General features: G+C 49.3%; 11 protein-coding genes across 11 annotated transcripts; 6 read left to right on the top strand and 5 right to left on the bottom strand.

The window, feature by feature from the left end:
• Nucleotides 1-1,634: 1,634 nt before the first annotated feature.
• M438DRAFT_134327 (uncharacterized protein) lies at nucleotides 1,635-2,098 on the top strand (the record flags this gene model as incomplete). The annotated part of the gene is made up of 1 exon (XM_029898845.1): nucleotides 1,635-2,098. A coding segment is annotated over one exon (258 nt), but the record flags the coding sequence as incomplete, so codon positions are not given.
• On the bottom strand, nucleotides 2,048-3,148 carry M438DRAFT_343007 (uncharacterized protein). The gene has a single exon (XM_029904886.1). The coding sequence runs from the start codon at nucleotides 2,887-2,889 to the stop codon at nucleotides 2,305-2,307; it is 585 nt and encodes a 194-aa protein (XP_029764072.1). The 5' UTR covers nucleotides 2,890-3,148; the 3' UTR covers nucleotides 2,048-2,304.
• Nucleotides 3,149-4,495: 1,347 nt separating this feature from the next.
• On the top strand, nucleotides 4,496-5,739 carry M438DRAFT_403200 (uncharacterized protein; the record flags this gene model as incomplete). The annotated part of the gene is made up of 4 exons (XM_029909641.1): nucleotides 4,496-4,722; nucleotides 4,779-5,318; nucleotides 5,381-5,662; nucleotides 5,720-5,739. Coding segments are annotated over 4 exons (1,069 nt in total), but the record flags the coding sequence as incomplete, so codon positions are not given.
• A 291-nt stretch (nucleotides 5,740-6,030) lies between these two features.
• Nucleotides 6,031-6,948, bottom strand: M438DRAFT_266268 (DHS-like NAD/FAD-binding domain-containing protein; the record flags this gene model as incomplete). The annotated part of the gene is made up of 1 exon (XM_029900093.1): nucleotides 6,031-6,948. The coding sequence occupies one exon, from the start codon at nucleotides 6,946-6,948 to the stop codon at nucleotides 6,031-6,033; it is 918 nt and encodes a 305-aa protein (XP_029764070.1).
• Nucleotides 6,949-7,311: 363 nt separating this feature from the next.
• Nucleotides 7,312-9,866, bottom strand: M438DRAFT_312846 (MFS general substrate transporter). The gene is made up of 6 exons (XM_029902531.1): nucleotides 9,345-9,866; nucleotides 9,197-9,293; nucleotides 8,748-9,064; nucleotides 8,386-8,697; nucleotides 7,913-8,330; nucleotides 7,312-7,861 (listed from the first exon to the last, which is right to left on the bottom strand). Exons 1-6 carry the CDS (start codon nucleotides 9,486-9,488, stop codon nucleotides 7,545-7,547), a joined length of 1,605 nt encoding a protein of 534 aa, XP_029764069.1. The 5' UTR covers nucleotides 9,489-9,866; the 3' UTR covers nucleotides 7,312-7,544.
• A 1,057-nt stretch (nucleotides 9,867-10,923) lies between these two features.
• On the top strand, nucleotides 10,924-12,357 carry M438DRAFT_362720 (uncharacterized protein; the record flags this gene model as incomplete). The annotated part of the gene is made up of 1 exon (XM_029907600.1): nucleotides 10,924-12,357. The coding sequence occupies one exon, from the start codon at nucleotides 10,924-10,926 to the stop codon at nucleotides 12,355-12,357; it is 1,434 nt and encodes a 477-aa protein (XP_029764068.1).
• Nucleotides 12,358-12,751: 394 nt separating this feature from the next.
• On the top strand, nucleotides 12,752-13,827 carry M438DRAFT_332355 (isoflavone reductase family protein; the record flags this gene model as incomplete). Its single annotated transcript, XM_029903498.1, has 3 exons — nucleotides 12,752-12,838; nucleotides 12,890-13,498; nucleotides 13,549-13,827. 3 exons carry the CDS (start codon nucleotides 12,752-12,754, stop codon nucleotides 13,825-13,827), a joined length of 975 nt encoding a protein of 324 aa, XP_029764067.1.
• A 94-nt stretch (nucleotides 13,828-13,921) lies between these two features.
• M438DRAFT_332354 (serine/threonine-protein kinase) lies at nucleotides 13,922-14,734 on the bottom strand (the record flags this gene model as incomplete). The annotated part of the gene is made up of 1 exon (XM_029903497.1): nucleotides 13,922-14,734. One exon carries the CDS (start codon nucleotides 14,732-14,734, stop codon nucleotides 13,922-13,924), a length of 813 nt encoding a protein of 270 aa, XP_029764066.1.
• Nucleotides 14,735-15,288: 554 nt separating this feature from the next.
• M438DRAFT_343003 (soluble quino protein glucose dehydrogenase) lies at nucleotides 15,289-16,697 on the top strand. The gene has a single exon (XM_029904885.1). The coding sequence runs from the start codon at nucleotides 15,469-15,471 to the stop codon at nucleotides 16,624-16,626; it is 1,158 nt and encodes a 385-aa protein (XP_029764065.1). The 5' UTR covers nucleotides 15,289-15,468; the 3' UTR covers nucleotides 16,627-16,697.
• A 518-nt stretch (nucleotides 16,698-17,215) lies between these two features.
• M438DRAFT_332352 (uncharacterized protein) lies at nucleotides 17,216-17,779 on the bottom strand (the record flags this gene model as incomplete). Its single annotated transcript, XM_029903496.1, has 1 exon — nucleotides 17,216-17,779. The coding sequence occupies one exon, from the start codon at nucleotides 17,777-17,779 to the stop codon at nucleotides 17,216-17,218; it is 564 nt and encodes a 187-aa protein (XP_029764064.1).
• A 1,659-nt stretch (nucleotides 17,780-19,438) lies between these two features.
• On the top strand, nucleotides 19,439-20,668 carry M438DRAFT_343001 (uncharacterized protein). Its single transcript, XM_029904884.1, has 3 exons — nucleotides 19,439-19,938; nucleotides 20,003-20,293; nucleotides 20,347-20,668. Exons 1-3 carry the CDS (start codon nucleotides 19,729-19,731, stop codon nucleotides 20,584-20,586), a joined length of 741 nt encoding a protein of 246 aa, XP_029764063.1. The 5' UTR covers nucleotides 19,439-19,728; the 3' UTR covers nucleotides 20,587-20,668.
• The last annotated feature ends 191 nt before the right edge of the window (nucleotides 20,669-20,859 follow it).

Here is a 20,859-nt window from a genome sequence, read left to right as displayed (position 1 = left end):
TAACAGTAGACCTGTACAACCAGCCATGAGCACCATGCCACCACCGCCTCAGGTCTATACCGCCCCTCTACCAACAGCTCAGCAGCCATCCGAAGGCAAGAAAAGAAAAGGAGCAAAGAATCTCGGACTCCTGAGCATGCTCGTCCAGTAGGAGAGGACAAGGAAAGGAAATGACCACGCCGCTGCGTTTGTCCGTCCGTCCAGGACTTTGCTATTTCATTCGCTGACTTTCAAAAAAGTGCTTGGTTTAACAAAACACAGTGAGGATGAAGCAAATGCTATCGAATCTTTCGTCTTTTGTAATGACAAGGCTTTAAGTATTCTCGAACCAACAGCAGAGACATATCTCTTCCAAAAAGTCGACGAATCTCGAATCCCTGAAGCGTCTTCTCTCTTCGGGTCGTTGTGGCATTGTTTGGGGAAGGTTGACAATGGGGTAGTTCGAGTATGTGTTGTTCATGTTGTTGGAATGGTCCGGATAATTGTTCACCTCGATGTACTCTGGTTTTGAACTTGAGCTTCCCATTTTTTGTAAATGTTTTGGTGGTTGTGGTTGACGATTTGCGGTATAGAGATATGTAGTGGTAGATGCCGTAAGAGTGAATTGCGATGGAGATGTATTTTGGCTTTCTTGGGGGCTGATGACTTCAGAAGTTGACGGAGACTTTCTGCTTTTGTTTTCCTTATAGCTGTTGGATGCCTGATCTACCATTAGTCGGAAACAACACGCTGTAGGATTCGAATAATATACAGTCGTGGCTTAGTTCGGTCGGATCTCGGAAGGATGCAATGTTACTATTGTTAGTCCTAGGCCTACAAGCGACCCCAGTCTCCATCACCTTTGATGATTTAGACGTCACAATCTTTACCACCAAGGACATCATCAAGGTTATCACCAAGTCTTGACAGGCTCACAGATGCAAACGCTCGCTTGACACTGTTCCCAACCCTGACGTCTGGCTTGTGGAGAGTGACACATGACTCCGTAGTGGAGGTAGCTAGCTCCTTCGTCCCATCAAGGCCATGCTATCTGAAACAAACGAATTCGTTCTTGAGATGAGTATTTCTTCGTTGGGTGTCAGGACAATCTTTCCTTTTCTTTTTTGCTCGCCTAGCAATTTAGCACACCTCTTCTTCTAAAGAAGCTGCAATCTTAGATTCAACTAACGTATTATAGTACCTTATTCAACAATGTCTGCAACTCGCAAATGCGGAAGAACGAACCATACGGACTAAGATGATTCCTTTTGACATGGGGGTCTCGTCGGTTTGATCGAAAGGATGTCACAATCATGCTAATCGTATGGTCTGTCTACAGGGTGTTTTTACATCCGATATTTAGCGTGAGAGCCCATTTTCTTGCTTAACAGGGGTATTTGGCCAATGACATTTGTTACCAAGGTCGATATAAGCAGTGTTCAAAGCGCACGCTAAATGTCGGATGCAGCTACCCCTTGTATAGCGTGCAGTCACGGAGTGGTATGCAGAGACTTAGTCAGGCCCATGTTGTACAGATCACTTGCGCTGAGGTTGTTATGATAGCCCTCGAAAAGCGGTATGAAGATGCAGTACAGAAGATAGAGTACGATCTTTGACCTCAGAGCACAAACATGCCACAAAAAGATTCGAATTGTGTCCAAAGCATCCGCACGCAAAGACTCCTTTCAAGTTATATCAGAGGTCGTTACCGCTTACTGTATACACTAGCCATTCGTCAAAGAAGAAGTAGGCTCGGTGGAGCAAAAGCAAAACATACAGCAGCAGGGATTCCCACGTGGTCACCCACCGTAGTACTAATCTGCCGTTCAACTGCTTATGTATGGCAGAGCGGACGGGATGCCCAGTTTTCAGCTGACTGTGGCCGTATGTGTATAATTCGTTTCCAAAACTGATTATATAGAGAACAGATAATAACTTGGTGGCGTGGAAATGTCTGAATAACCACCTATGTAGCCTCCTGGTCACGCGTGTAGCTGTAGAATTGCACAAACTCAGCAACTTCAGGGGTAGCCTCCACTGAGAGCGTGATGGTCAGCGTCTCTCATCAAAGGGCTAGACTGGTGTTGAAAACATTGTGCATTTCTACGGAACAAACAACCTCAGGCATGACCGTAGGAGATGGCTAGAAATGACAGATTCTAGCATATGTGAAAAAGGAATTTCGAGCATTAGTCCGAGAATGTCTCAAGAATCTCATTTGGTGATGCTGTGTGTATAAATGTGCCCATTGATTGATGTCGATTCTCGGCTTCTGCTTTCCCTACCACACTCCCGTTTCCACTTCTCTTGAGCTGTCGGTATTGCTCACTCCAGCTTGATCTCTGCGCTCTCACTATGGATGTCTTTGCTCAAATGGCTATCACCCGCCATCTTCTCAAGATCTTCATCTGAGATCTGCGCTGCCGGCTTAGCCCATACAGCTTTCCAGGATCCCTGTGTCTGGATTCGGTAGACCTTTCCATCACTTGGGATCCACGGAAGACCCAGGTTGACGTCTCTTGTAGTAGTGGACTGAGGGCGAACTTCCACCACGGCATCCCGGGGAGGAGGCATCTGCCTGTTGATCTTCATGCCAGGTCCTGGGATCGCATCACCACTCTCGACATCTTCAAGCGTAAGAGCACCGAGGTTCATGGCTTGAGGGTCCAGAGGTGTGTCCCAGGTGAGCACGGAATACGTTTGAGTCGAGCTCTTATTCTCAAGGGTGACTTTGAGAACGGACGAGGACGAGTCGGACGAAATTCGGATTTTGAGATCTTGAGTCGAGCCTTGCTCGTGAGCAGATGATGGTGCCATGTTGGAGTAGGATGTCAATGCACCAAAGGAGTGTGCAACGAGGAGTAGTGAGATCGAACAGAGGAGGAAGACAATCACTGTTCGTGCTGCCATGGACGGGAGGTTGGAGTAAGGTGTGAACAATCGTCTTACCATGCCATCCAGCAAGAACAGTGTTGGGATGCAGGCGATCGTGACTCACAAATCACATGGAAACAATGATCCTATCTCCCCTGATGATCGATACGAACAGGCAGACGGAAGTGGAAGGTCACACTGAGCTGTAAGGTTTATCCTCTCGGTTGTCCAGCGCGGTGAAGATCATAGAAGACCCCGCATCCAATGGCGATAAGTGCTTGTAGGAGACTGTCATATCGTTGTGCCGAGGCTCTATAAGCATTGGTATGTGCCTCGTCAACTTGAGACGTTCGGAGGGAGGAGTGCCAAGCACTAAAGTCGCCGAGAAATTAAGCGCTACTTGGCATTGCTTCAAGGACTCACGGTGGCGGTCGAGGAACATCAAGCCTCGAGTGGTGGGCTGCTGAAAGAGGAAGGCGGACAAGGCCCGACCCGTTGAATGTCTTCCATGTTGCAGCTCCGCAGCTCAATCTCGACTTCATGCCTTTACCAGTGAGCCCACTCATCTATCGCGTAACAGTCCGCTGGTGCTGGCACTCACGCCGCCATCCAATCGACATTGGACTACCGAATGCAATTTTGCTGCTAAAAAGCTCGTCTAGAACGACACGCGGTGGTTACGCTCTGATCTCTTGCATGAACCTTGATACATTCGAGCCATTTCGCACTGATGTCGAACGCCATGTGGTTTTGTCTTTGCATGTGCTGTCTCCCGCCACGGTCTTTTTCTCGGCACATGAAACTGTGTGAGTGTCAATTGCCTTCCGTTACCCCTGGATCCATTGCTTGAACCGTCCTCCAAGAAACTAAGGTCGGATGTGCTAGAGGACCGGAATTCTGTACCCCTCTCTGATGCCGGCTTCGTGGAGTAAGCTTGGAACTTCTGTGGACCTCTTAGCATGAATAAAGCCTGGATACGTCCGTAGTTAATCATCGACTTGCAGTTCGCTTAATCACAAACCTTCCAGGTTATACTCTCGACACCTTCCAGAAAGGGTCTGAACCAATCGCTTGAAGCCTCTTGTACGAGTTATACTGAATCTAAGATTCGCTACCCAATCCATTCCGGAAAGATTTACATGTTATTGCTACAAAACGCTAAACGATCTATCAGATAATGCAGCCAAGCCAAACCATGTTCATGGTCTAGAAGACATAACTGCGGTCGACACGAAGGCAAGACACCCCATTGGTGGCTCTCTCAGATTGATGTTGATGAATTTATATCGTTATGCTTCGACGGTTTCTCCACACAGCATGTAAGTTGCATGAGCCCTTGTTGCTGCCACATCAATTGCATGATATTTGGACTGCATGTTGATATCGTGGACTACTTGACCTACTGGAGTAAGCCAATGGCAAGGTTTGGACTAATCTCCCAAGTCGCAAGGTGATCATAGGAGGTCGCCTATGCTAACAGGGGAGGGCATTGAGGTGTAGAGAATACTGGCGAAGCCTCTGACAGGTATCTCGCAGACAGTAGTATAAGTAGGTGTGTGCTCCTCTTCTTATGCCATCCCATCCCATCTCATTCCAACAACGACTTCACTCACTATCATCGCTCTCGCTACCATCTCTTCATCATGAAGGTCACTCTTTCTCAGCTCATTGCTTTGGCAACTACTGCCAGCTGCACTGTCATCGATCTCGACAAGAGAGCTTCTCCGCTCGATGTCACCTTGACTCCCCTCGGAAACACCAAGGTCAAGGCTGCTGTAACCAACAACGGTGATGTCAGCTACAACCTCTTCTACAAGGGAACTTTCCTGGACGAGGCCCCCGTCGACAAACTCCACGTCACCTCTACTGGTAAGACATTTTGGGCCATCAAGTTTCAAGTCACACCCACTAACAGCATGAGTTAGCTGCCAAGGCTCCCTTCACTGGTATTCTGCAGCGTCTTGCTACTACTCAACTCACCGAGGAGTCTTTCAAGCCCCTCATGGCTGGTCAGACTATTGAAGTCGAAGTCGAGCTCGCCGAACTCTACGAGCTTTCCACCAGTGGAGCATACAGTGTCCTTGCTGCCGGTTCTGTCCCCTACGCCGAGCTGAACTCGACTGTTCTGTCTGGAAGTGCCCTCTCTTTCTCGAGTAACACACTTTCCGTCGATGTTGACGCTGCCGAGGCTGCCAAGGTTGAATTCGCCGTCAGCAAGCTCGAGAAGCGTACCGCCATCCAAAGCGATTGCACCGGTACCAAGTTGACCGCCATCCGCTCTGCCTTGAGCAACTGCAACAGACTGGCAACTGCTGCCGCAACTGCCGCAACTTCTGGCTCTGCTAGCAAGTTCCAGGAGTACTTCAAGACCACCTCGTCTACCACTCGCAACACTGTTGCTGCTCGTCTCAGAGCTGTTGCTTCTGACTGTGCTTCTACCACTGGCGGCAAGACTCGCACTTACTGTATGTTTGACCTCTTCCCATGATTTTCGGAAGAACACGAGCTTACAAGTTTCTACCAACAGGCACTGACATCTACGGTGGCTGCTCATCTGGTGTTCTTGCTTACACTCTCCCCTCCAACAACTACATCGCTTACTGCCCCCTTTTCTTCAGCGATCTTCCCGGCCTGACCGGCTCCTGCCACGCTCAGGACCAGGCCACCACCGTCCTCCACGAGGAGACCCACGCCCCTGGTGTCTACAGCCCCGGCACTGAGGACAACGGCTACGGCTACAGCGCCGCTACTTCCCTCTCCAGCTCCCGTGCTGTTCTTAACGCTGATTCCTACGCTCTTTACGCTAACGGTATGTTATCACGAGTTATTGGACTTATTGATGATGTGATGCTAACAGCTTTCACAGCAATCTACTCTGGATGCTAGAGATTTAACTCGACCTTGCACTTACAAGATGATCGATGAGCACTCGGTCTTAGTCGGCATACGTACCTCTGTCCAACACAAGTACTAGTAGTCGAAGATGATCCTGGTGCAACCTGATCCGTGAAGTCTATGAATATCGTTTACAAAGAATCAGCGAGCAGGAGTGATTTGCAGGTGCCGTGATGGCTATGAATATTACGAAAGTTGGAATATCTTGGAGGTTGTTCAGGGTCTGGCTGGTTACAGTAAGCACTAAGTAGTCTTGTCCAGAAAATCACTCTTGAACATGATTTATTCAGGCCTCACATGCTTTTCTGTGGACCCCTGCAACCCTAAAAATGGTTGCAAAAGTGTTGGCAATATCACCGCTGCATCACCCTGGAAGAACCAGTCGTCTTCATGCAGACCCTCATTGGACTCGTGGTCCCTGTTTGTATTAACAACGCATATCCTTGCACCTTTGAGACGGGCCACGTTGATGTAGCCGGCTGCTGGATAGACCTGTGCCGACGTCCCGATCACCAACATCAAGTCTACCTTCGCACACGAATCGAACCAGTTTCGAATTCCTGCCAGAACTTCCCTCGGAAGCGGTTCGCCAAACCACACGACGCCAGGTCGTAGAAGTCTGGTGCAGTTCGGGCAGGTAGGGAGCGTCTGGAACGGTGGATCTGGGGAAGTGTAAGGTCCAGAGATATCCCGAGTTCGCTGCATCTGTGAACTCTCCGCCATCCCTGATCTCGAGTATCCGCAGTTTTGGCTATCCACACATCGGGATTGGAATAGTGACCCGTGGAGATGCAAAATCTGTTCTTGTGGATGCCCGGCCCGCTCACTCAGGTCATCAATCTTCTGGCTCAAGGTAAGAAGTCCAGGTTTCCGTCTTGAAGCTTCTGCCAGAGCGTGATGCGCTAAGTTTGGTTGGGCCAACGTTGCACAATGTCGCCGATGAGAATAGAATTGCCAGACGAGCTCTGGATTAGAGGCGAAAGCTTCCGGCGTGGCAAGCGTGGTTGGATCGTACGAACGCCAGAGGCCGCCGATGCCTTGGAATGTGGATAGACCAGAGGCGGCGCTGAGGCCGGCGCCCACGAGAGCAATTATTGAAGCAGAGTTGACGAGGTGATCATGGAAGCTATGTAGATTGACTTCTTCAGAATCGAGAGTCCGGAATGCTGAGCAAGAGGCAGTGGTCGCTTTGTTCGACATTGTGCGAACGTCAAGATCGAGGCCGATATATCACTAGTGAAAGGTGTGAGTTTGGGGAAAGGTGCAAAGCCAGATGATTAGCACCAGAGGGCGAGGGGATGGCCCATGGGATGTGCGAGTCGCTGCAATTCAGTGCAGATGACGTCTCAACTGACGAATGAAAGACAGGCGCTTACCGCGAGAAAGCGCTTACAGTCCAGATCTAGGAAGGCACAGACTGCTTTTTTGAGCGGTATTCCCGCACACCAACACAAGCTTGTAGGATAGTGAACTCTAGTCACACAGCACGAGGTTGAAGACGTTCAGAAGTCCTCGGGAACAAAATGGTGAGGAGGTCTGACAGGGTTTGCCAACTCGATCGCTGCCAACCAGTGTGATGTGATACCGAGGACAAGCTCTCTATTTGCAGTAATTCATGGAATTGATATCTTCTTTTAGTCTTGATTAGTCTGGCTGATCATTGGAGCCTCCATGATCATGTCACTGCTCCTCACGCATACCCGCGCTTTCTCAACAACTTCCAGATCAATGCTTCTTTGTTCTCCTGGGACTGGATACCTTGCTTCGACGTCTGTGTGGTCGGTCCAGATCCTCAATCATGCGGTACCACCAGCGGCTTTCTTCATCTCGTCCTCATTAAGCCTTTTCCAACTGCCGAAAGCGCCAATGAATGTGGATATGCCAAAAGCGGCAGTCGTGACCGCAAAGACGGCCTTCAATCCAACCATGTACGCATCAAGGACGATGGGGACTTGCAAGGCCGTGAATTCCTGACGTATCTGTGTTGCGCCAATTCCAAGAACCATCGCTGGCGAGGTTCCGGGCAGATTCTTGACGAGTTCCTTGATCACTTGATTGTTGAAAGCACATTGTACTGCAGATATGAAGAAAGAGCCACCGATGGTGACGAAGACTACGAAAGATTAGTAAATGAGCTGGAAATGGCCATTAGAACTTGACTCACAATTGACGATGGCAGAGACCTGCGATAAGTCCTCAGGCTTGGCATGAACCTGCGCATTGGCAATAGCGACCTGAAAAGTCCAGCCACTGGTAAAACCAACCAGGATTTGATAGCCAATCCATTTGGCAACAGAGGTGTGAGCATCCATTGTGTAGAACAAACCGCATCCTATCGTGCCTATCGCACCGCCAACGATCCAGAACAAAGGCACGATGCCAATTTTAGACAACGCAAAGCCCTGTAAGATAGCAGCGATTGTCAAAGGTATTATTAGTGCGAGCATTCTGACACCAGATCCAATGGGACTAGTGTTGTGGATGCTCTGGAAGTAGATCGGAAGATAGTAGAGCAATGTGAAATACGCGCCGCCGAAGAAGAACATGAAGACAGAGCCTACCCAGACGGAGCGCTTCATAAACTGCGATCACATCAGTTAGCTGTCCATGTATGCTGTAGACCGGCGTATCACATACCAGCCGTGGAACAATCATGGCACGCTCTTTCTGAAAAATCTCCCAGGATATAAAGACTGCGACGATAGCGACGAAGCCAATCAGCAGTCCAATGACTTGACCACTCTTCCAGGGATGCGTTTGACCGGCATATTGCAACGCCAGTATGTAACAGACGATCAAGCCCATCATGAGACCTGCTCCAGCGAGATCCAGTTGCAGTAATTTTTCCCTCATCGATGCTTGCGCAGGCTTGGCGGTATGAGGGACTCTGAAAAAGATGAAGACAATGAGAGCTGCCAGCCCACCTATGGGCAGGTTAATGTAGAAACACTATCGTGTTGTAAGTAATCAGCAACATGAAGGGATGGTCGTTGACTAACCCAACGCCATGTCACTTTGTCTGTAAAAGCACCGCCGACAAGTGGACCTAAAACTGCGGCGATGCCATATGTTGCTCCCGTGAAGCCTAGAAGTTGGGGACGCTTCTCAGGGGGCGCAGCAAACCCAAGCATTGTGAATACACCAACAGCGACTCCGGAGCCGCCGACACCCGCAACTGCTCTGCCAACAATCAAGGTAGTCGGATTTTGAGCTACTCCACAAACCAGGCTCCCAACTTCAAAGACTAGCATAGCGATAAGGAACCAAAGCTTGAGTGGGAAGTATTTGTAAAGCTTCCCCCAAGTTGATTGGAACCCTATGATGGTCAGCAAAGACGTCCAAGATCATCATACACGGCTTGGAACAAGCTGCTAAGTCGCTGGGGGATTGTGCTCTGTATCGGATGTCAGAAAATGCATATGGAATCAACACGAGGTAAACTGACCACCTCCAAAAGTCATAAAGTATGCCGCACCGTACCAGGACACTTTGTTCAGGTCATGGAACTCGTCGGTAATTTTGGGTATAGCGGTGCCGATGATCGTCTAGTAAGGATGTTAGTTGGATCGTGACGATAAGTAGCAATTTGGACACACATTTTCGAGCGCCACCAAGAACATGCCGAGCATGAGGGATATAGTTAAAGCGATCAATCGAGTACCATGTACATATTCATCTGCAATAAATACGTCTTCTTCAGGCTTGGTGACCTCGATCGGGGCTTCTTTGAGTTCGGACATCTCTGCTTGCCAGTGGTCGACCTCGTGACTTTTGCAGTTAAGAAAGACCTTTCGTGGTAACCTAGGTTGGGGTGCCAGGATTGAAAGCTAGAATAGGTAAATGTCACAGTTTGAGGGTGGTAGCACTTATATCAACAATCATGACTTCGGTCAAGGACGAATAGAATGTACCGACCGAGAAGCAATCGAGACTTGGAGATAACTCCTCAGACATCGGACATTGCGAAGCACCTTTTGATGTTTGGTCGTTCGTCCGAAACCCGCCTTCCAATTCATCCGAGATCATCATGAATTTCGGGTTCGATCATCTTTTGGCATACACAGAGACATCGATAAACATGACAGCCTATGAACAAGACATCGAGGTCGAGCACGTTTGGATGGCGCGTCCTTAGACTACTCGTATACTACACAGGTAGGGAGCTTTGTGTGATGAGTTGACTCCGAAGTTGCCAAGACAGATTCGGTCAAGCATGTGATTAGTAAGCACGACCGAGGCAGGTACAACCGGACACGGAGGAATGCAGAACAATGCCCGCAGCGGCGCAGCCTCCCCAAGAGACATGCGATAGAATGAACGTTCTTAGTAGGTGTAACGTACAGTTCAAGAAATGGGGCCTCAAGCACACGAACATACAGCGAAGCACGGCAAGGTCAGGAAAGGCACGCACAGCTGCCGGGAATGCAGGCGAAGAAAGGTAAGATGTGTATTTGCATCGTCCGGAGATGCTAGGTGTATTTCGTGCGAAAGACGGGACTCGGCGTGTACCAGTCAATCAGTCCCTGAGGACTCGAATACTCGTCTCAGCACAGGGAGTGCCAGAGGCGTGGCAACATGTGACTTCCTACCATGTGACCAAAGCAACGCGGAGGTACAGCTGGGAACGAGAGATATTATCAGTCGAAATACACCATCGAACTCTCTTCGAACATCCCGCACTACTACGCCAGCAACTGCCCTGTATGGTACCACTGAGGTTCGCTATCTAACTTCTGTTCTGTGGGCAAGTACTGATAAAGAACGGGGACACTTTACTAGCCATCAATATGAGGGATCAACTTTGCAATCACCCAATCCGCAGACCACAGTGCCTATGCCATCAACCCCAACATCAACCAATCCGTCACCCCTAGAACCGCGACTATATTCAGTAACCACGCAAGAACTCTTCGCGCCCTTCCTAGTCGAAGAGATGTCGAAGTGCTCATGGATCTAATGAGAGCCTCTCCGGAGGTATGCTACCAGCTCAACTACAAATCACATCTCCCAATGTCGGTCAAGTTATCGAACATGCGCGCTCAGATCCCCAATCTTCTGCGTCCCGAGACGAATCTCGTTTTATTAGCAAGACAGATGTTACTGTTTGCGATGGCTTTGCAATGCATTTCTCCCTTGCGACAGATATCTGAGCTTAGTAAGCATCACCATCTCATCATGGCCGATCTTGCAGAGTCAGCGATCAAAACAGTGACCACGAACGAATCCTTGCTGGGATCGTTGGAAGGCATAGGAAACATTGTTCTGGAAGCCATCTATCACATGGACTGTGGCGACTTGCGAAGAGCTTGGATAGCTATGCGTCGCGCTGTCATGGCCGCGCAACTGGCTGGCTTGCATAGACGTGCTCCTCATCAACTAAGAGGCTTGGACGATCGAACCGACCTTGATTCTGAGATTATGTGGAACAGTATCATATACATGGAGCGCATAACCTCTTTACTATCTGGGCTCCCCACGAGTACGGGTAGTGCAAATATCGCACTGCAAGAAGTCACGAATGACGCCGTTCCGGGCCAAAGGCTGCACGTACTTATTGGAAATGCTGCTGGAAGAGTTCTCGAACGAAATCAGATTGACTCATCGCAGCAGGCTTTGGAGCTTACCGAAGACATTGATCGAGCATTGATCAAACTTGCCGGACAAATGCCAACAGCTTTTTGGCGGCCCCCAGAATTTGCAGAGTTGGCAAGAGACTCTGTGGAGGCCTTCAATGAGACTCGCCGAGCCTTCAGCCATAGCTCTTACTATACTCTGGTCATTCAGCTACATATGCCTTACATGCTATGCCCGAGCCACGCCTCACAGAGAACATACTCCAAAATTGCATGTGTCAATGCTAGCCGCGAGATTCTAAGCCGCGAGATTGCGTTGCAAACATTCAATCCCATCTCATCGTCTTGTCGTATGAACGACTTCATGGCCTTGATCGCTGGAGTGACATTAATGCTTGCACACGCCTTGAGTCACTGTGGCCATGCAACAGAATATTTATTGGTCCATCAGCGATTGTCTGATCGAGCGCTGGTCGAGCGAGCCTTGGAGTGCATGCCCTTCGTATCTGAGTTACAAGAGGATATGCTTGTGGTCAGATGTGTGGCACTCCTACGGGATCTATTGATAATTGAGCAGGAAGCTGCACGTGAGCATGATGAGAGCTCGTCGCATCAGGGCTCCCAGACCTACGAGACTGGACGCGATCTGCTTATCATGAGAGCGCCTTTCCTTGGAGGTATCAAGATATCCAAGGGAGGGGTCGCAGCTGTGGCGTCTTTGAGGGCAGAAGAAGGTCGAGATTTGTCGGGAGGAGTAAGTATTGGTGGGATAGGATCACTTCGTGTCAACAGTCCGATTCCGGAGCCTCCCATACTATCTGGACAATCTTCGGGGGAGGCATCCGTCCATGAGGGCATGACGGGTGTTTTACAGGCATGTCCGAACGAGTTTTTCATGCAGCAAGACCAGGTTGTGTCGGAGGTTGCTGCCAATTTCGACGATTGGTCGGTGCTAGGAATGGACATAGCATTCTTTGAGAATGTGATGCGTGGTAACGAAGGCATCCTGTCCAGAACCGCTGGCACTGAACGATGAGACTAGAGTACGTCTAGGCAGATCTTCCCACTGTACAATACCCTCTTGCCATTAATCAAGCGTCTCTGAGCAAAGCATATCTTGACCTAGTTTGTCCGAAGCATATCGCTCGAATCCTACTGGTGTACAGGCCTGCTTAGTGAGCAGCGTACGGAATCGGGAGAAAAGCCGTTCGGACGAAGAAGGTCCGATATTCAAACGGATCATCGATTATCCCGATTTCTCGGACTCCCTACCATGTGCCGTTGTCACATTGTGCCTCACATCAGCGCTGCCAGATTACCGGATGGCTGTATCAAAGAGGCCGACTTCCGCTTACCTCGATCAGCTGCTTAGCGACTTTCAAGATATAAAGGCTCCAATCATCCTCATGATCAACGAGAAAATCATCAAGATGACGAAGCAGACCATACTGCTCGTGGGCCCAACCGGCGAGACTGGCAGACATATTCTCAATGCCTTGATCGACGACGATTCATTTGTAGGTAAAAGCAAGCCTCAACAATTGTACTGAAGTCTGACCCTTGACAAGGACTTGAAGTGCTTCATCCGATCTTCATCGGCATCAAAATCCAGTGCACAACAAATTCGAGAATGTGGGATCGCTACTGTGACGGCTGAGCTGGATGACCCTATCGAGGAACTCATCACATTGCTGCAAGATATCGATACCGTCATCAGCTGCATGTCTCCAGCGTCAATGAAGCTTCAAATCCCCCTCATAGATGCTGCCGTCAAAGCTGGTGTGAAACGATTCCTGCCGTGCAATTTCGGCACGCCGTCGGCTCGAGGAATATCGGCTCTGAGAGATGTGAAAGAGGAAATTCACGACCACGTCTTTCGCCAAAAGCTAGGCTTCACCATCATTGACGTTGGCTTCTGGTATCAAGCAAGTATTCCTCGCATCCCAAGTGGCAGGTTCGACAGCGCTATATTCATGCCATTGAACGACGTCTACTCAGGGGGGTCCACGCCGAATATGCTTATCGACGCTAGAGACGTTGGAAAAATGGTTGCGAGAATCATCAAGGATGAGCGCACTCTGAACAAAAGAGTCATCGCGTATGGAGATGTTATGAGCAAAAACGAGATTCACGACTGTATCGAGGACAAAACCGGAGAGAAGCTGGAGCTTGTCGAGGTAACAAAGCATTTGAGAAGACATGTGAATCATGCTAAGAATCAGCACAGATCAGTGATACCGAAGCTCAGAATCGACTCGATGCACGAAAAGCAGCATACGCAGCCGATCTTGAGAACAGGTCCAACAGATTCCTCCTAGCAGCAGCACAGTATGCCGTCACCAAATACGTGCGAGGCGACAATACGCCAGAGAACGCCAGATACTTGGGATACGTTCCCGCTAACGAGTTGTACCCGGAGTTCAGATACAAATCATACACCGAGTTTGTCGATGAGCTACTTACTGGCAAGATTGAGAGACCTTACCCAGATATCAAGCTTTCTTGAATTTTGCCGCCTCTGAGTCAATACCAAAAAGCAGCAGTAACACTCGTATTATTCCCAAAGTATTGCGTGTACTGAACCCAGTTTTTTACGCGCATCATTCATCAAACTTCAGATCAGACGTTCTCCCCCTCATCCATGCATCTATCTCGGTAAGAGCCTCGAGGTCGTTACTTGTCTCGGCCGTTTTGACATCGAAGTTGTACCATCCGGGCGTGCGACCAACATCCTCGAGACTCTGTCCAATGGCTCTGGTGGAGCCGAAGTCGATCAATATGGGTGACTCGTTGGTGTCAAGCATGATGTTCGCCGGGTTCAAGTCATTGTGAACGAGACCAAGGGTATGTAGATGGTATAAGGCATCTTTGACGCCCTTAATGATACGACTGCACCATTCATGATCGAAATGCTGTGATGATGCGGCAAACATGCCTTTGCCTAGATGTCCCGGATTGAGTCTTCGCTGCAACGACTCTGTGTACTTCTGGAAACACAGTCCAGTGATTCTGCCTTCTTCGATCTCACAGCCATTGTATACTGCGATATTAGGGTGCGGATGACGTCTGAGCATCTCGCACACCTCGACTTCTTGCAGTAGCTCTTCTGCAACACTGGTATCGGGAGAGACACCGATGGTTGAGTAGGAGCTCAAGCAAGGTCGTTTGACAAAGCTTTGATCCGTTGATATTGCTCGTGTGAACCTTTCCGAGAATGCTGGTTGGAAAGCATACTCCGGGATGAGTGCCACTTGCTCGAGCTCGCTAGACTCGAGATCATTCTTGCGGTTCAGCCGAGCTCTGGTGCGGGCAGTAAAGATTTGACTGCCTTCAGAATAGACAACGATGCTGTAGGCGAACAGAGGTGGTTCTGAGATGCTGCCCATAAATTCGACGAATTCAAGGATTTTCATGTTGCGTGAAGAACAAAGAAAAAGTGACAAGAGAAGCAGCGATCCAGCTAAGATCTACTAAGTAACAGAACATATCGCTGCCTACCATGTTGTCAAGCCAACAGGAAGACTGCAGGCTGCAGCTGTTGTGCGAGCTTGGCGTGCCTTCTTTAATTGAGGCAGTGATACTCTTGAGAAGATATCAACTCGAAAGTCCGGATACTGTTGCCCGCCTTCGTCTCCTCCCCCTACGATGGGAAAGGTTTATATAAGACGCCAAAGGAAATACTGGTCTCACGCGAGGCGGGAATATTGAATTGGCCCTGTGGATCGATCGCAGCACGGCACAGCCTTATGCTAGAAGTTAACGCGACCATAAGATGTATCATCGTGAACGCAATATTCATTGCGCTTTCCTTATATGGCCATCTATGACCTAATGGTTAGAGATCTACGTGGTACCTTGTCATGGTTCACGGTTGCCAGCCCCGACGCGGGGCAGTTTGACCGCAGATCGGCTTCCATTTGCTACCCTCTTCGAGATTTTCGCATCATCTTGAGCGATCAAGGACCGCGGACTCGGTCTAGCGCAGGCATTGAGCATCTGCGGCAAGCCATGAATCTTTTTGATGAGCCTCAGATATGGATGACGATGAATTGGCGGCTGGCATCTACACTTATTAGACCCCGCCGCCTAACTTCTACTTGAGCAATAGGAAGAGCATCGTCTGTTATTCACGCTACTCAGCCCTCCGATGAAACATCAACTGCAGGTGTTAGCTGTCGCTGCCACTGTGGCAGGCGCGAAAGCATATCAACATCAACTTAATATTCCTGACTCGGCATTCACCTCATGGCAGCTTCCTACCGCCATCTCAGGACCCTGTGACGTTTCCATAGGACCGGACAACTTTATATACGTCCAAGAGTTCTTCGCCAACAAGATCGCACGCTTCAACCAAAACACAGGCGAATTTACTGAATACGATATTCCCTTTACAATACCAGGACTGGACAACTTCACCTTACCGCTACCAGGCCACGCAAAGTTCGAACTCCTGAGTTGCGCCATACGCACTGGCTATGATGGTTACATGTACTTCTCTAATGGTGCTCACAACCAAATCGTCCGTCACGATGTGCATAGCGGCGAGACTGTCGTCTTCACACCTCCACCGTTACTCTTGAGTATCCTAGGCAATCTTCAACCGCTCAATGATTTGACAGCTGCTCCTGATGGCATATACTTCACCCAAACGACTGGCAACCAGGTCACCAAGTTCGACTATAAGACACACAAGTTCACTTCTTGGACAGTGCCTACCTTGCTTGCTAATCCTCTTGGTATCTACTATTCGCAGCACGATGACGGAATCTGGTTTCTGGAGTTCGGCGCATCGAAAGTTGGTCGTCTGGACAGACATACACACGAGATTGAAGAGTTCGACTTGCCGTTGAACGCCCTGCAGCCTCTAGTTGTGCGTGCCGAGACCGTCAATCAAGATGGCAGCACTACTCTGTGGTTCGCTTGCACGACTTCTTCCACCATCTCAGGCATCAACACACGCACTGGAGCCATATCTGTATACCAAGAGCCCAATGCTTCAACGGAGACTGTGGAAGTCGCACAAGACTTGAAAGGCAACGTCTGGGCAACACACATCCTGCAGAACACGCTGGGCGTGCTCAACCCAAAGACTGGCAATTTGAGCGTTGTAGTCGAGCCTAGTGTCATTCTAGATACTCCAGGAATTACTGTTCCTTTTTATGGCGAGAGTGGTATCTTTGGCTATGCTGTTGGCCAGCCTCCGGGTCAGGGTCAGAAGGATATTCTCGGCGATTCGATTTGGTATACGCATTTCCTGACCAACCAGCTGATAAAGCTTGACCTAACCGGAGTGGATATACCATAGGCTATCGTATACTATAATACGAAGAGAATGTAGTGAGGTCAAATGCACAAAGTATATACAACCCTATCGTATGCAGATTATATGTATCGGCGCCTGTGGAAGCATGATATGAGTCTTCTCGACCTCACACGAGTCTCCTACTTCTTAAACTAGGCCCCATAAACTTGGTGGTAGACCTGTAGGTACAGACTGTAGCTGCATCCGACAGTCAGTGTGAGCTTTGAACACTGCTTACGTCGACCTTGGCAAGCGTCGCTATTGGCCAAATACCCTTGCTATGCAAGAAAGTGAACTCCCACGCTAACCGTCGGATGTGTATTGAGTCTGTATATCTCATCCATTTATGTATCAATCAAAAAATCGATAGGATGACTGTTCTCCAGCACAGTAGTATTGTGCAGTCTATGACCTGGCTGGGCGGCGTCGAATCATCTCTACCCACGGACACATCATGCTCAGACTTGATCTCAACATACATCACGCGTATTCCTGTTATCGCTGCGACCGGAAAGTGGTTCAAAGAGGTTCCACATATGGTATTGCGCAAGAGACACTTGCACCCAATTAGTGTAATAGACATAACAAATATTCAACGTTTCTTTGAGCCCTTCTTTGATCCCTTCTTCACCTGCCCATCCTTCTTTCCTGCAGCTTCTTCTTCCAAACCAGGCAACCCACTCCTTCTCAAGCGACTCAAGAACTTCTCATCTTTCAACTCCTCCTTTGCGATCCCAAACGCTGCAAGATATATCGGACCCATATCATGCGGACCACATGGTCTCGCATCTCCACTAGCCCTACGCTTTTCGAAGAAATTCTGCAAACAGCCTTTGATAGCTTCTTCGATGGTGATGGGATCGGAAAGCAACGGGACAGCTCCTACAGTCTCACTCTCCGGTTCATCGTATTCGAGTTCCTCAAATTCTGGGAGTTCGCTCAGAGTTGGTGGCAAAATTTGCGTTGATTTGATTAGGGCGGCTTCTGAGGGGGTGAAGTATGGTGCGCTGATGTAGAGTTCGTCTGTGGTTGCAAGGGTGCGGGATTCTGATGTGCGGTCGGTGGCGATGTTGCATAAGTCGTAAAGCAGGACGTGAATCTTGTACCAAAGGTCGTGAGTTTTCTGGAGCATCGGCAGTCCCTCGAGGTTGTTCATTTCTGCTGAAGCGACGGAGGCTGGTTTTCTTTTGTGACGAGTTTGAATGCTCGAAAAAGTGTATGAATGTAAATGGTTGGAGAGGTCAAGGGATGGAAATGTCTGAGGATGCGAAGAATAGGAAGCTGCATCCCAGGAAAGACCAAGGGGAGCATGGCTGCCACGTTGCGAGCCACTCAGTCATACTGAAGAATGTGTCAAAACCCCACGCGACAATGGGGTTTGGACGTCAGCTCCTGCCAATCTTATGATCCGTTCTATACCATTTTGTACATTTTGGTCGAGCAATTATCCGTGCACAACGATCGAAGTGGGTTGAACAACGATGATGGACAAGATCTCAATACAGCTGAGATTTGTGCCAGGCCTCATCTGACAGCTCGTCCGGGAACAGGAGTGACAATGACCTAGTAAATCGAACGTACCGCCACATTTTACAGCTGAAGTATGTCGAAGAGACTAAGCGCGGGGGCACAGGCAATCTCGAGCAACTTGGGGCTCTTCAAGAAGCTTCCTAAAGGCATGGGTGATTTACTTTCGAAGAGTTGTTCGTTGAGAGCAAGTTCTTGATATGCGGCCATGAGATGTTATCCTCGTTCTCTCAGCTGTACATCTGACCACTTTCAGAAATGCAGGAAGGGAAATACAGCTGCGATTCGTCTTGTTTTGACCCACTATGAGAGCTCAGTTGCAAGTTAGCACTTGACGTGATCCCCTGATGAGAGCCAAAAGCACAACGAACATCACACGAGCAATGATTTCATCGATATCACTGATGCGATACGTGGTCCATGTTTGTTGAGACTTTGCTTTTGACAAGGAGGCTGAGAAGATGTACGGCTGTTGAAGCCGATGATAGCAGATCCATTCACCTTGATGATCAAAACAGGAATGTGCTGACCACGCAATTGTTGAGGACATGATTGCTCCAAAAGATGAGACGAAGGCAGTGTGCAATGGCGTCAGAGATAAGAGCTGCCCACGGCTGTATTTCCGATCCGATTGTTGAGACTCATGAAATATTATTGCTTTGCTTCATCCTCTCCAGGGAAGCCAGGACCGGTGTTGACGTGGAGAGCCGCCGGTCCATTCGGGACAAGAAAGTCCGGTAAATCAGTGCTGAAAGACCGGCGGGGTGACTTGATGAAAGCAAAGCTGAGACCAAACGAAATTGAGGCTGTTGAATGGTTAGATAATAGAAATCTTAGTGAGAGAAATGAGTCGCAAGGACGAAGAGTTCGGGTAATTTGGTCAGCGCAAAGGCACCGCCAACCAGGCCAGATGGTCTGATGTTCAGGAGGGAGATCAGCAGATAAGAATAATGCGGAGAGAACGGTCTATGCACGCTAACCCGCGGGAAGCCGGAGAAGGGTGCCGATATGGAGACCCATGCTTGCTGGAGCTCATCTTGAGCTCACTATGAGCTGTCAAGGTTGTATCGCGGGGTACTTTGGAGACATACCAGGCAGTGAAAATGGTCGTGGGGACTATCTGAGGGTAAGGAGAAAGCTGAAAGTCGTTGTGAATCCTTATCATGCTCAAGGTTGTTACTTGCTTTGCTTTGATACCATTCGATATCGGTATGGATTTCGGGGAAACCAGAGGCTTCGTTACCAAAGCCTAATTTGTGCCATGCAGATCCGAAGTGCTGAGGCTTATCTGGGGCTGACAAGCTCTCTACCATTCTATTCGCAGATACAGATTGCTGCTGCTGGTGAGCCAGCGGTGTGGAGGTAAAATGTCGCACGATTCGGACGTTCGTGCCTGCCTGATGCAAGAGCCCATGGTCGTACAACCCCCCAGCTGCCTTTTTCTTGTGCGACTTCCCCCCCAAGTTTCCTTCCTCCTCCTCAACCTGAATCCTTTGTCTACCTAGTAACTTCAATACGGCTTCGCCTCGAAACAATCGACCTTCCTGACAGCTTCACTCATCTTCCTACAGTGTCAACATGTCTGCACCCAGAGCTTACCAGTTCATCGCCTTGAGACGTCTGGCAGCTGGCGGCAGCCGTCGTCAACTCCATATGACTGGCCCCGCTACCTTCCCCTCGCCATTGCTCACTGCTGAGCGTCCTGTTTCGAACCTTCCACGTGACATTGCAGGCCTCAGAGCCGAGTGCAAGAGACGCAAGCTGGATTTCTCTGGCTCTATGCACGACGTGAGTTTTCCCATATCCCACTAGCTGCCAATCATATATTGCATGAGACTGATGGACATTGCAGCTCATGGGTCGTCTCTCCGCTGACGACTTGACTCACTCTCGTGCTTTCACCACCGCTGTCAATGCCAGCAAGCGTCCTAGCACTGAGCAGAAGGACGAGGTCAAGGCTGTTCGTCACTTCAACACCAGCCGTACACTCAAGGCCGTGAACGACAGCTCTACCATTGACTTTGCCTACTTCCCTGACTTTGACCCTGACAACGCCGAGAGCTTTACTCTCCGCGTTCCTCTTCTTCCCACCAACTTCAGTCCTGCACGTGTCGGTGCACACGCGCCAGAGGCCGATGATGCGGTATGTAGCATTGGGTGTGTTCATGTTGAAGATGCGACTAACGGGTCGAACAGATTGTCATCAGACCACAGATCAGCACTATGGCAAACGACAAGATCATAAGCAACTTCTCCGAGGTATCGGACAACAATGCTATGCCTATCGACTTCCACGCCATGGCGGATCGAGTTGCGGCAGCGACCCAGAAAGCAGTCAAAGCACCTCTGGCTGAGCAGACTAGTATCATGAAGCAGTTGTGGAAAGGACTCGTCGAAGACTTCCAAGGCGTTCACGCAAAGCCCATTGCAGCTTGAAGCTGATCAAGGATTGGCGTCGAGTTGTTTTGATGATGTAGATGTTTATCGACGGACAATGCAATTGACATTTTGAGGTCGGCTGTTGTTCTTCGTGATAGTGCTCCGCTGAAGTGACGTGTGGATAGTATGTTGCAGAGTATTACAGAATTAGACAAGGCATCCTGGGAAAGTTAAATTATGATGGCAAAAAGTTGGCTTTGTGTGTGGTGTTTGGAGCGGTTTGTTGATGGGTGGGGACGGAGTTTGTTGATGCGGCAACACTCGTCGTCC

The sequence above is a fragment of the Aureobasidium pullulans genome (assembly GCF_000721785.1).
Source record: "Aureobasidium pullulans EXF-150 unplaced genomic scaffold scaffold_3, whole genome shotgun sequence".
Classification (NCBI taxonomy): domain Eukaryota; kingdom Fungi; phylum Ascomycota; class Dothideomycetes; order Dothideales; family Saccotheciaceae; genus Aureobasidium; species Aureobasidium pullulans.
Note: the sequence above shows the minus strand (reverse complement) of the source record. Positions and strands in the feature narration are given on the sequence as shown.

Coding starts and splice junctions, on each gene's coding strand:
- M438DRAFT_343007 (XM_029904886.1), bottom strand. CDS start 2,889: ATGGCAGCACGAACAGTGATTGTCTTCCTCCTCTGTTCGATCTCACTA.
- M438DRAFT_312846 (XM_029902531.1), bottom strand. CDS start 9,488: ATGTCCGAACTCAAAGAAGCCCCGATCGAGGTCACCAAGCCTGAAGAA. Junction 9,294..9,344: donor TCTTGGTGGCGCTCGAAAAT/GTGTGTCCAAAT, acceptor CATCCTTACTAG/ACGATCATCGGCACCGCTAT. Junction 7,862..7,912: donor GGTCTCTGCCATCGTCAATT/GTGAGTCAAGTT, acceptor AATCTTTCGTAG/TCTTCGTCACCATCGGTGGC.
- M438DRAFT_343003 (XM_029904885.1), top strand. CDS start 15,469: ATGAAACATCAACTGCAGGTGTTAGCTGTCGCTGCCACTGTGGCAGGC.
- M438DRAFT_343001 (XM_029904884.1), top strand. CDS start 19,729: ATGTCTGCACCCAGAGCTTACCAGTTCATCGCCTTGAGACGTCTGGCA. Junction 19,939..20,002: donor TCTCTGGCTCTATGCACGAC/GTGAGTTTTCCC, acceptor TGGACATTGCAG/CTCATGGGTCGTCTCTCCGC. Junction 20,294..20,346: donor CGCCAGAGGCCGATGATGCG/GTATGTAGCATT, acceptor CGGGTCGAACAG/ATTGTCATCAGACCACAGAT.